The sequence below is a fragment of the Amblyomma americanum genome, chromosome 3 (genome assembly GCF_052857255.1).
Source record: "Amblyomma americanum isolate KBUSLIRL-KWMA chromosome 3, ASM5285725v1, whole genome shotgun sequence".
NCBI classification, from domain to species: domain Eukaryota; kingdom Metazoa; phylum Arthropoda; class Arachnida; order Ixodida; family Ixodidae; genus Amblyomma; species Amblyomma americanum.
In genome coordinates, this window is record NC_135499.1 from 130,047,085 (window position 1) to 130,064,550 (window position 17,466).

Consider the following 17,466-nt stretch of genomic DNA (forward strand, 5'->3'; position numbering starts at 1 on the left):
ATAAAATAAGTAGCAAAGTTATTAAACTTCCTCAAGCTTAATCAATTTTTGAAATTTGGCTGTGTATGAGTTATTTGTTCGAGAAAAACGGTCTACACGATTAGAGTGAGGGAAGCTCCTCTCGGGAATCTGCATGTCACAGAGTTTGTGAAGGAAACCGAAAGTGGCAGTCGCAATTTACAGCTTTGCTTTCAACTCAATCTCTAAAAAGCTTCCATCGGAGACAGCACTAACCTTGCGTAGACGTTTTGGCTCCTGAAAGCCGGAAAGGAGCGGAACTTCTATCGAAAGGGTCAGTCCATGCGGAACTCTCCACCGCAACCAAAGCGAGCAAGTCAGGCACGTCCGTCATTGCATTACTGCATGTCGTCTCCCCTGACGCGGCATTCGGGGCCTCCCAGCTGAACGCACCATACCCTGTCGGTGCATAGCAGCGCAAGATTACTTGCTTGTTTATCTCTAAATGTGTTGCGATTTTGAATCATCCCTGTGTGAACTTTACAGTCCCTCGTCTTTCCGCCTATACGTCAAACGACCCACCGTTTGCCCTTTCTTGCACGTCTGCCTTCCGGGGCTACAGTACAGAAGCACTGTCCTGGGACGTGAACAATCACTGCAGTTTTCTACCCTCCTTTCTTTTTTTTTTCCTTTTCTTTCCTCGCTGCTGTTCACATTGTGTCCTCAATGTAAACACGTGTGTCCATCTAAAGTTACACCGCTTTGCGGCCGTATTACTTTCCACATTGTTTGCCGAACTTGGGCGCTCGGAGATCGAGTCTTCCCTCCTTTGTGTCTCTTCTTTTGTTTCCTATCTTTGTTTTTTGTTTGTTTCTGTTTGATCCGGATGTATACCCGTGCTCCCGTTCTGCGATCGGACTTTGTTGTTTGTCGTATAGGGGCAACCTGATAGTTTTTCGTCTATCCCTGGGAGGGACACGTAATGAAAGAGACGATGTTTGCCGCTCCGAGAAAGGTTGGCTATTTCAGAGGAAAGCTGAAAGAGAACACAGAAGCTTCCATGCGAAAGGGAGTGAGGCAAGATAAATGTACAGGAGAGCGTAGACGTGTGCCCTGCAGTACTGGAACAAAGAAAAAAAAAGCATGAACTGCTTTTGTCCACCACGTGGACAGACCCGCAGAAAGAACGAGAATGGATAAGGCGGTAAAAGAAGGATGGCGATATGTGGTCTTGCGGGGATGGTAGACAAGAGAGCGGAAAGTGAAAGGAATGAACAACACCCCAAATCTGTGGCACGGTCGCGCTTCGTCGAGGGACGTTTTATGCACGGAAGCAGAAACACACCACCGGGATTATTATGCGGGGTACCACGTTACAGCTGTGATCAAAGGCTGACATTGAGGGCAAAACTCTCCAGATACCAAAATTGGTTGAGCAAAGAACAGGAAGAGGCGACAGGGCGAAAAAGGATGAATGAAGGTTAGAGGGGGCTGGTGATGCTGCTGAGTAGGAAAACGTAGTCTCTTGCGAAGATTGCTCTGTTCGTAGAATTTCCGGGCGCAACGCTTTGCTTTGTGAAACATGCATTTCCAATCTGCCTTTTCCTTCTTTTTTCTTCCAAAGCCAATGCAAAAGGGTACCCTGTCGCCGGTCATTACTGCGAACTTTGCTGATCGTTTTACACTGACGCTACCTTTTTTTTTTAAATTTCACTTTTGAATGAACATGTCTTGCTCTAAAGCCATTGACTAGAAACCGCAGTGAAATGGTCGCCGTCAGAATGAGCCAGCTTTGCACAATAAAATACGATAAAAACCTGCACAATTACAGCACGATTTTTAAGCAGTAAACTGGGACTGAGCCCGTCTCAAAGATGCTGTTGCGTGTTACGCTCTGGGATAATAACTCAGTGGTGTCCTCAAGCCCACTTCCTGAACCATTCCTCTTCTGCGTTTTTGTCAAGCGCTGGACATACCTGATGGCTGCTGACTTCTTAGATAACGGTTTTGACGTGAACCAAATAAAATGCTCCCATTGTCTGCATTAATGCATGAAAGCAGTACAAAACACTGTCACTGCCTATCTGCAGAAAATAGGTAATAGGAAGAAGGGTATTAGCGATGAGTGCGTGCATTCTGTTTGGTGACCCGGACAACCTCCTGTAGCTCCTCCCACTAACAGTGTCGTGAGGACAGGACAGCTTCAGGGAACAAGAAACTACACCTCGAGGTTCGGGGAATTTACTTTCCATATTTTCTTTATTCTGCCGCCAGGTTTCACAAGGATAGCTGCGTCAGGGACTTCTGCTGAATTAACGGTGTCGTAGTACGTTCCCTAGAAATACCACAGGTGTTGCCACAGAACAAAAAAAAGCTACTTTCGCGTTTGCCTGCCGCTATAAAAGAGTGTTGACCGTTTGGGCCTCAGCCGCGAGATAGGTACATGTAACATTATTTTAAGGTGAAAGCCTTTAATGGCTCATTCTCGCGGTGTCCGTCCGTTACCTTCTACGTCACGTGACTTTGTCACGTGATCACAACCTGCCAACTGGACTGTGAGCAAACTGCCTTTTGTGGCGGATGGTGTGATCTGCCGCCAAGCAACAACTGCGCATGGGCAGCGTGACGTCACCGCTCAAATTCAAATCAGTACAATGAGTCGCAAACGGCTTTCGTCTTCCCGAAGTTAAGAGATATCTAAGTGCCTCCAACGAACCTTTAAGTAACGTTGGTTCCAAGTGGGATCGGGTACCCCTGACGCTGCGTCATCTGTCCACCTGCAGTCGTGTAGTCCAGGTAGGCTTGAAAGAAGGCGATCTCACGGTGTCAAAGAACTCTTTCGATGAAGGGTTATAGCTACGTGGCTAGGCGTAAATTTAGAACCGCACTATATACGTCTCCGAGCTTTTTGGTCATATCAGATGAAAAACTTCGAGGAGGGGAGCAGATAAATGCGACAGTTGGGAGCGACAACTGAAAATTGTCAATATCTGCTGTCATTAGCTCGGGAAGCGCTGAAATGTATCGTTTCTTTCAGATTTGAATTTATTTGTTTGGCCGTTTTTATCTGCCTTTTTTTTGCTGCGCCTGTTTTACTGATTTTGTTGCGACTGCTTCACAGTGACGTATCAACCATCTTGGAGGCAGGAGCTCTTGCACAGTTCGTTTCACAGTTCATATGCGACGCCGCAAAATATAAACCTCCGAATTTTGTTGTAATGATGCAGGCAGATTTTGATAAGTTTATTGTTTATTGTTTACGGGTGTTTAAAGTCCCAAAGCAACCCAGGCTATGAGGGACGCCGTAGTGAAGGGCTCCAGGAATTACGACCACCTGGAGTTATTTTACGTGCCCTGACATCGCACAATACATGGGCCTCTAGAATTTCGCCTCTATCGAAATTCGACCACCACGGCCGGGATCGAACAAGCGTCTTTCGGGCCAGCAGCCGAGCGCCATAACCACTCAGACGCCACGGCGGCCAGATTTTGATAAGTGAGCCCTATCTAGAGTTTCGCCACTGACATGATCAAAAAGCTCAGCATGTGTCTTGCATGTGACGACCCGGAAGCTGTCGAGGTGCACCACATCTAGCTTCCACGAAGATTTCAGGTGCTGGTGGCAACGAGAGTATTAGTTGACCACGCATGTCTTCGCCGCATTTCTTATTTACAAACTTTGAAGGTATTGGTGAGCGATATCACAATACGGAAGGGTACGAACACATAGGTTGATAGCACTCACCAATACTTTCAAGGATGCATTTCCAACTAGCCCCAGTTGTAGCTCTTTTGACTTTATTAATAAACATGACTTCCACTGCAACGTTCGTGCAAGTCAACTTTAGAAACTGGCTTGAAATACCTGTAGTGCAAAAAAATAAATAAAATAGTTACAGAGGAAACTTGAAAGGTACGTAGGTGGGATGACTTATCTGATTTCGCAAACTTTATACTCACCAGGCTTGTCTCCAAGATTTCTGCAAGGCTTCGAAGAGTATTTTTCCTCGAAAGGCGCGATCTTCAGTTTGCTGCAGTAGGGCAGGCTAGTGCTAGGTAGCAGTAGCAAGCGTCAACTTCATTCGTCTTGCCAGCTGACTTTCTAAAATCATGTACTACTGCAGTAAATCAAAGACTTTTTTAAGAGGAGCAGGTTCCTATCGAAGCTCTGAAACCACCTTGGGGACAATCCTGACGAGCTCGTTTGCGAAGTCTGAAGGTGTGCTCTCGGTCTGTATTCTTCTCCCGCTTTGTACCCGCAGTTATTTCAGGCTGCAGAATAAACTAACTATACAGCCAGCGAGTGTTGCTGGCTCATTTAGCCTCCACAATTTTCCTGCCGATATCGCACCTTTAATAAGAGTCCTCATTCAATTGATTGCAACTGCCATATCCGTGTGCTGTTTGGACATAATGGAGAGACCTGAAAACCTTGTCAAGGCTACTGGTAGCCTTGCTCCAGGCTACTCGATTTGATGCAATGAGAGCGCCTTCCGAAAAACGATTATTTAAAGCCATATGCCAGTTTTCGACTTACTAAATAGTTGTGGCTCTTCGTTACATTAATGCATACATTAGGCTACAACAAGATACAAAAAAGCGAATAGAGACATAGAGAGCAATAAGGAGAACTACATAAAAATAAAGCGCAGCCCCTGGGCTGTTAGGCAGTCAAAGTAGCCGCTTTTGTGAGCCCTCTGTCTTTCTGTGTTTTTGCAACATTTCCGGCGGAACTGTTCCTACCGAGGTCACGTTTTTTAAAGCACAGATATGCTCTTGTTCTCGGGTAGAGGTTTCTGGAGCGGAACAAGATTGGCGTGACAAAAGGCACAGATTACCGATTCCACGAGGCCGCGCGGTGGGAAGAAGTGCTTCGTGCCGTTTCCTTGGACACGGGTGCTTCTTCAATCCACTGTTTCTATTCATTCCACTTGAAAAGCCTTAAGAGGTAGGACTTAGCTCGGTGAGATCCTGATTAAATTCAAGCGGACGCGTAAATGGTCTCATTCAACGACTGCCGCACCAATGGACCTCAAAGATTTCGCGGTTGATTGTAGAAGGTCAAATATTGACACCGACGTTAACTGCCTAATTTTTAAAGAGTGCAACATTTAATAAAATGAGAATGCTGAAACAACAAGTTTGCAAACGCCCAAACATTATGTTTTATTCATGGTAGCTGTGTAAAAAAAAACGACGTTTAGAAGGCGCCTATGTTGGGCTGCTTAAAGCAGGAATAAGTCGTATGAGCGCTCAGATATCTGAAAATTCTTTAATACCAATCTAATCGCGTGCATTTAATATCCGTATCTGAATAGAAAACCTACTCTCCTACGTATTTTGAATATGTTAAAGGACAGAAACCTCCAAGACAGACCGAATATCCAGGGAGTGTATTCAAAACTTCGATAAGACGGAAGACCGGGCATGCTGGTAATTCATATTTTACGGAACAGCGCAGAAAAAGACACCGACGCAGAAAAGAACACAAGGACAGGAGCGCTCGTGTTGTCGTGTTCTCTTATGCGCCCGTGTCGTTTTCTGCGCTGTTTCCTAAAATTATTCACAAGCACTAGTTTTCTTATTAGTGGCCAAGGTACCACCAGCTTCACATATGGTGGCACAGCGATATTGCAGCTCTCTACACCGTCTTGTCAGTCATGCTGTAGCAATCAATTCGTTCGTCATGTGTAGACTATGGCTGTGTGCTCGATTTGGTAGTTCTTGGTCTACTCTAACCACGGACTTGCAGCAGGATTACACTGAATTCTCTGCAAAGTGATGATACGAAGTGAAGATTTACGGACCGAATACATAAGTATGCTATTAGAAATTCTGTGTTCGGGCGTCGGCGTCAATGGCGCAGTACATTAGGTGCACTGCGCCTCGCGCACCTGAGTTCTAATTAGAGGACACGAAGGCTCAACAACGAAATGGCTGCTAAACGGCTGTTTCATGTGCAATTAACTTTACAGCGTTGCCGAACGAAGCAGCTTTATGGGGCTTAGTACAAAAAGACTTGCTATCGCATGTCATCTAACTCCATGCTCACCTTTGTACTAGATATGCGCTCGCATTACGGCACGAGAAGTAGCGTGTCTTCACTCCTGTATTCCAGGGTCTTCACCTTGAACGGTGGTTTGTCACCAGACGTAAAACACACACACCTGGCTACCCTTCAAGTATAAGACAGATATCACAGAGCAAGTGGTTTTAAACTTGCTTCTTAATTTTTGTGTAAAAAAATTCCGGTCGATGAATTTCCAAATGAATTTTCTGTCCAAATATGCGGATTGGGTCGCCAAGTACATCGCCAAGGTTTTCAGAACATCTATTACCTCAGGTTCATTCCAGGCACCATGGAAATGTGCAAAAATTATTCCGTCCATAAGAGCGGTTCCACTCCCGTTTTCAGTAATTTTCGACCAATTTCTGTGATATGTGCATGTTTTAAGTTGCTCGAAAATATCGTGTTTGAACGCTTTGCAGCGTGCCTTGACTTTAATAACGCGTTGTAACGTGTTCTGCGCTTAATAGCATGTTCTGTGCGGGTCACCACTATTATAGGCGTTTAATTACGCGGACTCAGTTGGACAGTAGGAGGCGAGTGTTGCGTAACACGGGTGCGCTATAAGAATTCTACTAAATGTATGTCTAGGAATATAACTTTCAACACAAACATGCAGACCACTGCAGTGAGTGAAAATATAATAAATTAATATTATTGAATTAGGAGATTGGCGTGGACGACTGCACACGGACTCTGTGTCCACCTAGTCGCATAGCCTAGGTTCAAAAAACGGCTTTTGTGCTCTGCTCACCACTTGTTAGGAAAGGATTCTCAATTTCTAATGCCCTGTAACTGTAATCATGATTCAATAAATTTTTATTGCAATTAGTGCAACGTTTCAGTCGTATATGCCTTTGTACCTTCTTTACTTCGTGCTGCCTGCTTCGCAAAACTCAGAAATCGATGTGTATAGCCTCTTTGAAATGCACATCGAAAGGCTACACGTAATGCAAGGAAGGCTACACACGAGCAGGAATCAAGAGTGGGAAAATGCACGCCCACCGCCCTTTGCAGTGAGAGCGGCAGCTCCTAGCAGTATAAGCTCACATGAGCTGTCCTGACATCCCGAGAGACCCGGCCCGCCCTCACGCTAAGAGAACATTCTCTGTTTTCTTTCCTCCCCTTGTTCCCTACCTACACCGAAGGCTGTCTCCCACCCCCACGTCCTCTTTTCCCTGCTTGCCATCCTCGTCAACGTCTGGCGTTCCGGAAAGGAGCTTCCGGTGCCGCTGGCTTCCATCCTAAAGGTAGGTCGCTTCCGCCCCTATAGCGCTTTGGTTGCGTTAATTATGTAGTAGTCTGGGAAAGCGGAAACCAGGACTGTTTCCGCCTCTGATCTTAGCAACAGATCCAAGCTTAGTCAGAGTGGGCAGGACAGAAAAGAGAAGGCAACTTACAGTGTATAGTTTGCTCTGCTGGACAAAATGTTTCACAGTTGTGCCTTGGTTCCAAAGGTGTGCTGTAAAAAAAATAAAACAGTATGCCTTGTATTAGGTGAAAAGACAGTTGATTCCGGTTTTCTTTCAGCTTTATATGTGTCCTTAGGTTCCTAGAAGAATGAACAATTTTAAAGGAACTGTAACTTTTTGAAACCGTTTAGTCCTTCGGCACAAAATCACACATTTCTAACGCTGTGAATGGCGCATGACAGCCCTAACCACTTACACGCCATGAAACCAAACACCACACCACACACCTCATTCGGCTCCGATGCATTAGCTTGGGAGAGTTTGCCAGTTCGTTCCTTTGCTGGCACACCTAAAAAAAATGACGTGTTATAACCGAACTATGGCAAATGCGGGTTACTGGCGCAAAACTTCGCCTCTTATTTCAATGCAGTCGCTTGTAAAACAAGGCAGTTCGACAAGGACGGCAATCAGTCCGGCGACAGATAATTGCGTATGGGTGCACGCGCCTGTAGATAACACGCACCCGCATTCCGTCTTCCTCCCGGTGATCTTAGGGGCACATAATTCCTGAGCACAGAACTGTTGAGCTGCTCATAATTGTGTTCAGATTGGCACCTTTCCCACGTGACTGTAGATGCCACATTCACCAGGACGTTGTGACTGCTTCGTCGCACCACCTCCTCCACCTCTGTGAGCAGCCGCTGCAAACAAAAGCAGTTGCACGTAATCCTTAAACAGAAAGTTGGCGCTGAGAATTTCGCGGTCAAGAACTTAACCTTAAATTGGTCAGTGAAACCTTTAAACGCATACCTGTCTGCAAACAAAAGCAAACAAAAGTGGTAAGATTTTAACGTAGCTAAGCCGAGTAGGCGTACGAAAGCATGTGTTTAGGCTGGTTTTCTAATGGTTTTGCTTTGCTGGGTCGTTGGGACATCTGGCGACGATATTAGGCCCAGGTTAATCTCTGATCGAGGTTAAGCTGATCTGATGTGTTCGCGCCGCAGATGGAAGCTGATGAAGGCGACGATGTGCAATATACGTCACAATGAAAACAGCACAAACTTCACGAAGAACGCAGGAAGGGAAGACGAGACGCAGGCGCCTGTGTCTCGTCTTCCCTTCCTGCGTCCTTCGGGAAGTTTGCGCTATTTTCATTGTGATGAGAAACCCACTAGCTCATGATGTGTTCTTCAGGTGCAATGCACAGCGCAAGAATGTATTGAAGCCTAATAAGAAACGTGGTGGGCTGCGGCGATAGCATAGACAATAAAAAAAAAGCTGCAAAGCATAGTGACTTCGTGCAGTGACCAGTGAAGCTGATATGTTCGCGCTGCCGTGGGTTTGGAACCCAGTCGTGGCAATGTTACTTTCATTTCTGCCTTGACTGTTGCTGTGTTAGGTTCTGTCAAGGGTCACCTTCATGGTCAAACTTCACACAAACTCGGTGAGCAGGCTAGATCTTGTGAAGAAGTGTTTTTGCAGTAAAAACGAAAAGCAAACTGTATATTGAAGTGCACAATACGTGATGTATTTCCTTCACAAAAGAAGTGCACATTTTTCGAAGATGGAGCATGTAAAAATGCGCTCGTTCTGTTTTTTATCACGATGTTCTTCGCCTATCGATGTCTTGCAGGAAGGACGGACTCGATTGTCATTGAGTGGGTATACGTTTTTTATATACTGACGACTGAGTACAGCAACAAGTTGGTGACAGCGTTGGGTGTCTCTGGATGCCCCGTGAGCCCACTTGACGGCTACTTGAGAAAGCGGTCTGCGTGCCTCCAACCGAGACCAGAGTCATTGCGGTGCGATGACGCTGAAACACGGCGCGAGTCGCGTCCCCCTCTCCACAAGTAAAAGTAAAATGCTTATAATAATTTTTTTTTCCATGACTCCACTCTGGCCTAAAGTTTGAGGGTGTCCCTAACACAAATTGAAATTACCGTTCATCCACTCGCTCTAATGCACTTTGTCCACGGAGGAAGACGATATAGGAGTAGAAACTCCCCCGTCTGCGGCGACCAGAAAATGTCAAAAGCCCGCGACGCCACTATCCTGCTGGCGGCGCCTGGCGGCCTGGAAAGAAACTACTGAAATACAACGTCACGGCGTGCCCGCTGAAGCAAACACCTGTGTCGTTGTCTGCTTGTCGTCTGCTTTGAGCGCGCGCCGCCGGAGCCGCCTGCCCGGGCGCTGCATTTTTTTTTTCCCTGCTGCTTCTACGAGGCGTCGCATGGCGCCGCCACTGCATGCGCCCCGTCGGCGCATACAATTGTGACTTTATCTGGTCGCCAGCGCTCGCTCGCGCTGACGGGAGTTTCACCTCCTATATAGTTTTGCTCCGTGACTTTGTCTCAGGATTGCATGTGGCGCACATAAACAGAGCACTGACCGGAGCGCTGAACTTGGTCTCCCTTTAAGCTGGCCAGATACGTGCTACCCGGACGGAGGAAACCGGCACCTTCGCCGCTCAGCTTGTCTGTTCCGATGTTCACGCCGGTTAATATAGACGAAGCTACATTCTAAACACTAATGCGCCCATGTGGGAGTAAAAAATAGAGTAAGCTATCCGCTAGCGAACTCCGTTTTAGGGGCAGAGCATGCTGCCTAAGTTCTGGACTAGTTTTGTAGCGAAAGCTACATTGGCCACGAACTCGCAGTTTCGCCGTGCTCGCACCGCACCACGTGACCAACCACATGAATGGTCACGTGACCAACCGCGTGACGAACCACGTGACAACAACTAGACAGACAACCAGACTAACCTGGACTTGCAGTCGAGATTAACCAAGGCTAACCAAGCTATGCCTTAGCTTTCGCTACGTATGCAGAGCTGATGCCAACTGAATTTGAGTCAAACTTGTTGCTTTAGCAGGCTCCTGTGTAGGAGCCCTGCGTTGAAAAACTGCTGCAGTAATCGAATTGGCCGGAGTCGAACTAAGTAATGTTTCCACGTGCAACGGCGATATGCGACTGCTAGGAGCGTCAGCTGCCGTATTGCCGATATCGTGACGCCTTATAATCACCAACATTTCTTTTGCGAATTTGAAGCCTTTATCACTTCAGCTTTGCCCCAGCCTCGACAGCGGTGCTCGGATTCGCTATGATAGACTAGGGGTTCACTTCACAGCTGGAAATAATTGAAAACAGTTCTTTTCGCGATAAATATTCCTCACAAATGTGAACATTTTATGCACAACTGCATTTTTACATGCCTACGTCTTGACTTATGCACTAATCTCTGATGCAAGCGACGCCATCTTTTCTGAAGCATCGTTTAGGATTTGCCCCCCCCCCCCCCCTTTCGCACAGAGAACAAGAATGGAAGTGCAGAACTAGTTTGATGAGTACTCGGTAGCCATGTCGGAGATAAAAGATTTGGTATTTCCTATAGCAGGCAATTAGAAAGGTTTTGCAATATCCTGAGCTTCTTTTTGTCCGAACAGGCTCTTTATTTCCTGAACGTATGTTTTTCTTAACTACGTAGTTTGCTTCCGAAGAACCATGCTCATTACCACGCCTTATTCTAGCGACTGTACGCAGAACGGTAAGCCATATCTTTCTTTTCTTAGTGTGAGCTCTTCGCTTAGTTCAGGATCATTATCGTAGCCATTTTTAACGAAGTATTGACTCTGAAGCTCCTCAAGTCTGTTTGCGAGAAACGGAGATGGCATGCAGTCAGACGGTAACGCACCAATCTTTTCGTTTTTACATTCATCACCCGAGAACACCGACACATGCTGGCAGAAACAAATGGTCGAACTAATACTTCTGCGTACCATCTGGTTCTTTCAGTTATAAGGCTCTAGTTTTCAAAAGCTTGCAATACCCAGAAATGAGAGATGATTTTCTAGTTGTGGCTGTTACCATTTTCTATTTTAAGTTAGGTTCCTCTGCAGTGTGCACTATTATGCATTGAGAGCAGTAAGAGGCTAAGTCTCATAATCTGAGGCAGACGGAGTTTAGCATCGCCTCTTAATGCGCAGCTCTGAAATTCATGTCAATTTATGTGCTCTGTAGGAACAAGTATGTCTCACTATTGTGGATCAGCTCCCAGGAGATGTAAACGCGTTTTAGCTGTCTGTATGGTTTCTTCGTAAGAAGAATAGCGTATCAAGAAACTCTAGCATGAATAATCAACTAGGCCTATTCGAAGCTTTAATGAGACCAATTTGTTCGACTTACTCAAATGTCAGAAGTCGTGTCTTCGAAGACGACAGGAACTTAGTAGAGGATCTGCCACACGCGTTCTGGCCGTTGCTGCTGCCGAAGATTTTTTTCAGCGATGTCTTCATCAAGTGTTTATGAAGGACTTAATTCAAAGTTACCGATCTAGGCTTCGTAATAGTCCGTAGCCAAAAATACCTTTGCTCACGTCCTCCTGGAAGACAATCATGATCAAGCAGGATTGAGCAATAAGGGACATGCGGACAAGGAAGTAGATGGACGGATTGTTTGAATTGGATTGAATGCGGACATGAACATGGAATTGGCGATTGGGCATGGAATAAGCTCAATGAATAGCAGAGGGGAGTTATTAGTAGAGTTCCCTGAGAGAAATAATTTACGGATCATGAATACCTTTATCCGCAAGCGCAAGAAAAGCAAGTGAACGTGGAAGAGCCTCAATGGCAAGACTATGAATGAAATAGACTTCATACTGCGCGCTCACTCTGTAATCAAGCAGAATGCGGAGATCCTCGGAAAAATGAGATGTAGCGACCATAGGAAGGTAAGGTCTCTAATTAGCCTAGACTTGAAGAAGGAACGAAAAAAAAAAAGCTAGCCAGGCAGAAGCCGATCAACGGGTTAAAGGTAACATGAAAAATAGAGGAATTCAGGATTTAGATGCAGAAGATATTCGGCTTTAACCCAGGACGACAACCTTAATCTTCAACCAATAAACTATAATCTCACAACTATAATTAAAGAATGCGCAGTAGAAGTAGGCGGCGGGATGATTAGACCAACAAAACAAGGTTTTATGTGGGGAGAATCGAGCATGCTCATATTGACGGATGAAGACTAAAAGCAGTTAGGAGGAACCTAGACATAGGGAAAAAACAGATGTATGCGCACAGAGATAAGTAGGGCAATGTCATTAGTATTATAAGATAGTTAAAGTAATCGATTAGATATACGTAAATCTATACTCGAGCTAGTATAACCAGGACGTTAACGAGAGAGGCGGTAGTGCACAGCAATTCTACATCCCGCTAGTAACGAAAGAGGGAAGCAAAGAAAGCCTTAGGTGAAATGCAAAGGGGGAAAACAGTTGATAAGGATCAGGTAACAGCAGATTTGTTGAAGGAAACTTGGGAAATTGAGCTAGAATAGTCACCATGCATACGCAATACCTTATGATATCGATCGTACCGGAATCTTGGAAGAACGCTTACACCATCCTAATCGATAAGAAAAAAGACGTCAAGAGTTTGAAAAACTATAGACCCATCTGCTAACCGTTCATTGTTTACAAGGTATTTAGTAAGGTAATCGCTAACAGAATTAAGACAACCTATGACTTCAATCAACCAAATGACCAGGCAGGCTTTCGTAAAGGTTACTCAATAATAGGTCATTTTCACACTATCAACCAGGTGATAAAGAAATGCACAGAATATGAGCAACCCATATATATAAAGGAAGCCAACAGTCCCCGAAACAAAGGTGCATAGGGGAATGTTTATTTTTTTATTTTTTTATTTTTTAATTATCTACTGCCAATCAATTAGTTTTTAAAGAAAATTACTTATAAAGAAGCAGAAAAAACAACCATCCCGCCGGTGGGATCCGAACCCACGACCTCCGAATATCGCGTCCGGTGCTCTTACCGACTGAGCTACGGCGACGGCTGTCCAATCTGCTGCTTTCGTGGGTATTTATGTTTTGCGTGTAAGCGAACCTTGAGAGTGTTCACCAGCGCCACCCTCGTCCATAGCGGTGGACGTAGCACGTCCTGTAATACCGCAAGTGTGACGTAGAACGTCATCTAACGGCGGGGGCGGAAACTATGCGAGAGCCCTCTTATGCTACCTATGGCATCAAGACTGCCAGAACCGAGACCCCCGTTAAGCTATTAGCAGACAAGGCAAGGGAAGTGAGGGGCTCGTTTGACGAACATATTAAGGAAGCCAACAGTCACCGAAATCAAGGTGCATAGGGGAATGATTTTTTTATATCTAGCGCCAATGAATTAGTTTTTAAAAAGAATATTACTTATAAAGCAGCAGAAAAAAACAACCATGCCGCCGGTGGGATCAGAACCAACGACCTCCGAATATCGCGTCCGGTGCTCTTACCAACTGAGCTACGGCGATGGCTGTCCAATCTGCTGCTTTTTTTTTTCTTTTTATTTGTTGCTTGGACGTTTGCCTAAGAAGGGGCTGAGGCTAAAGGCACAATGTTGCCTGACAGGGCCTCAGCCCCCTACTACATGACAAACAAACATACAAATTACAAATTATAACAGTCCGGCGGGCCGGTAAAAAAAAGTAGGCCAGATGTAAGCGTTATACAGAGGAAAATACATACGGAAAAAAAAGACAGAAGCGCGTGACAAAAATTTGCATAATAAATGTACGATGAGTATATAAATAAGAAACAAGGACCAAGACATACATGAAACACTACATCAAATAACAAAGTTCTACTTAAGGCTTGTTCTAGCCTACTAAAAAACAAGACATTATGTACATATAAACACAAAAAAAAGAGTACAGAGAGGCGAACACAGAATCAGTAAAAAAAAGGAAAAAAAATAGACCACAACTTGCTCGCATAAGAAATTTTAGCGATTGCTATAGGTGACATCGCTGCAGAGAAGAGCTCCCTTACATTCGTTTTTGAAAGTGGAGAAGGGTTTACTGTAATTAATATTTATATCTCTTCTATTGAGAATTCTGATAACTTGAAAAGAAAGTGCTTGACGACCATAATTTGTCCTTATCCTCGGCATCTCTATTTTCGGGTCTCTGATAGCGTACAAGTTTATTCTGTCTGTGGATGTGACATACAAGCGATTTTTATGTATCCATTGTAGCAACTTAAAGTAGTATACCTTGTCTGCCCTCAGCATATTGTACTTTAAAAAAAGTGGATGCGTTCTTAGTTCCCTATTTTCGCCATGATAATTTTCGCATATGCGTAACACTTTCTTCTGTAAAGTAATTAATTTTTTGTAATTAGTTTCAGTTGTCGTACCCCAGACTAAAATACCATAACTAATTCTAGAATAGAATAGAGAATAATATAATGTCTGCTTCATCCAAGATGGAATCAAGTGCTGGATTCTGTAAAGACAACCAATGATCCGTGATAAATCAGACTTAAGGCAACTAACATGGGCGTTCCAGGACAGATCACTGCTGAACCATACACCCAAGAATTTTTGCGCAGTGACCTCCTCCAATAGGCTACCTTCATATCTGATGCTAATAGGGTTCTGATCCCTAACGCTTGTCGGTTTAAAAATTACGTATTTAGATTTTGTTGTGTTTAGAGTAATGCGATTGGCTTGTAGCCACCTGGAAAGTTTTAATAAGTAATCATTGACAGATTTTTCAAGGCATGTTTTTGTTGTTCCTGTAAAAAATATATTCGTGTCGTCAGCATACATGATTAACTGGGGGGATCCTGGTATCATAGTTATATCATTCACATATATAAGAAAGAGTAAAGGCCCCAAAATTGATCCTTGAGGGACGCCGTGTTCTATCTTCATTTTACTCGAAGTGCGATCGTTTATGACTACATACTGTAATCTGTCTTTCAGGTACGTTTGCAACAGCCTCAGCGCAACGCCCCGAATCCCGCAGATCTCTAGCTTTTTTATCATTATGTCATGTTGCACAGTATCGAACGCTTTCCGAAGTTCTATAAATAGACCAAGGGTTAAGAGTTTCTTCTCTATGTTTTCAATAATTTTGTCTTTTATATGTATAAGAGCTTGTTCCGTAGACTTATTTGCTTGAAAACCATACTGTGCATCAGCTATTATTTTATGTTTCTGAAAAAAGCTGTTAAGTCTATCATTAATGACGCGCTCAAATATTTTTGAGAATACAGTTAGAACAGAGATTGGCCGGTAGTTATTCATATTTGTTGCACCGCCGCCTTTATACACGGGTACTACTTTAGCTATCTTCAGGTCATCCGGAAACTCCCCAGTAAGAAGCATTAAGTTGATTATATAGGACAACACATGGCTAATATGATTTGCAACATGTTTAATTGGCAAAGCCTTTATACCGTCATCTCCAGGCGCTACGTCACTTTTCAAGCTTCCGATTATTTTGCAAATTTCAGTTGGATTGCACGGAAAAAGCGAGATAGAGCTCATTGGACTGTTTGCATGTGTATAGTAGGACATGCTAGCAAGTTGGCTTGTATATTTCCCTGTGCTAATGAACCTAAGATTCATTTCTTCAGCAAGCTGATCATCAGACAGACGTTCGCCATCGACTGTGATATCTGTTACACAATGGCTTGGGCGCATTTTGTTCATTAGGTCGTTAACCATCTCCCATAACCTTTTATAGTCGTTGCGAGCACGAAGAATTTGAGCCTGAAAGTACTCGATCTTTGCTTTTTTCAGGTCTGAGATCAATTTGTTTCTGTAGGATTTAAATTCTTTCAGTAACTGCAGATCACGACATTTAAGAAAAGCATGAAACTTCTTGTTTTTTTCTCTTATTCGTTTAAACAAGTCAACAGTCAGCCAGGGTTTCCGCATTCTTTTTCGTTTTGTTTTATGCTCGCGCAAGGGAAAAGCTGCATCGTAGCACTGTAGCAGCCTACTCAGGAACATTTTGTATGCGACTGTAGCATTAGTTTCCTTGTAAACGTCGTCCCAGCTTTCTTTCTCGATTAGGCTGCAAAAATGTCGCAGGCTTTGGTCATTAATTGTGCGATACCAGGTACTTTCTTTGCTACTTTTATATTTATCAGTCACAGGGGGTCCCAAGCAGAATACTGGAAGGTGATCACTGAGGTCGCATATCATGACTCCAGCAGAAATATCCTCACAACTCATGTTGGTAACACAGATATCCAGGGACGTTGCGGTATCAATAGTCACCCTTGTAGGTATTGTCACAACATTAGTGCAAGCGTACAGGTGCATAATGTCGCGGAATTCGTTTGCATTCGTGCTGTCCGATATTGTATCAATATTCACATCTCCGAGAATAACCAACGACTTTGTAATGGCCCCAACATAACTCAGTGCACTTTCTAAATAGTCACAAAAATCGGACATGATACCAGATGGCGGTCTGTATATGGCTCCAATGGCCGTATCAGATATTTTAATGTATTGTATGTATGTATGTATGTATTGTATGTTTTGCGTGTAAGCGAACCTTGAGAGTGTTCACCAGCGCCACCCTCGTCCAAAGCGGTGGACGTAGCACGTCCTGTAATACCGCAAGTGTGACGTAGAACGTCATCTAACGGCGGGGGCGGAAACTGTGCGAGAGCCCCCCCCTCCTCTCTCTCTCTCTCTCTCTCTCTCTCTCTCTCTCTATATATATATATATATATATATATATATATATATATATATATATATATATATATATATATATATATATATATATATATATATATATATATATATATATATATATATATATATATATATGCAGCCTTCATTGTTACGAGAAATGATTTGACTCAGTCGAAACCTCAGCAGTCATGCAAGCATTACAGAATCGGGGTGTAGATGGGTCCTATGTAAAAATACCAGAAGATATCTATAACTGCTACACAGCTACCGTAATCCTCCATAAAGGCAGCAAAACAATATCCAATAAGGAAGGGTATCAGGCACGGAGACACGATCTCTCTAGCGCTGTTCACCACCTATTTACTCTATGTATTTAGATAATTAGATTTAGAGCAGTTGGGGATAAAAGTTTATGGAGAATACCTTACTAATCTGTAATTCGCCAATGAAATTGTCTTGAAAAGTAACCCAGGTGATGAAATGCAAAGCATGATCAATGACTTTGACAGGCAAAGCAAAAC

At 44.0% G+C, this 17,466-nt stretch overlaps 1 protein-coding gene across 1 annotated transcript in view; it reads left to right on the forward strand.

The window, feature by feature from the left end:
• Window positions 1-17,466, forward strand: part of LOC144124121 (lysosomal cholesterol signaling protein-like) — a 96,600-nt gene that overhangs the window by 19,718 nt on the left and 59,416 nt on the right. Inside the window, exon 6 of the mRNA XM_077656783.1 lies at window positions 7,174-7,275. Coding sequence (XP_077512909.1) covers window positions 7,174-7,275 — 102 coding nt within the window. The remainder of the gene's footprint in view (window positions 1-7,173; window positions 7,276-17,466) is intronic.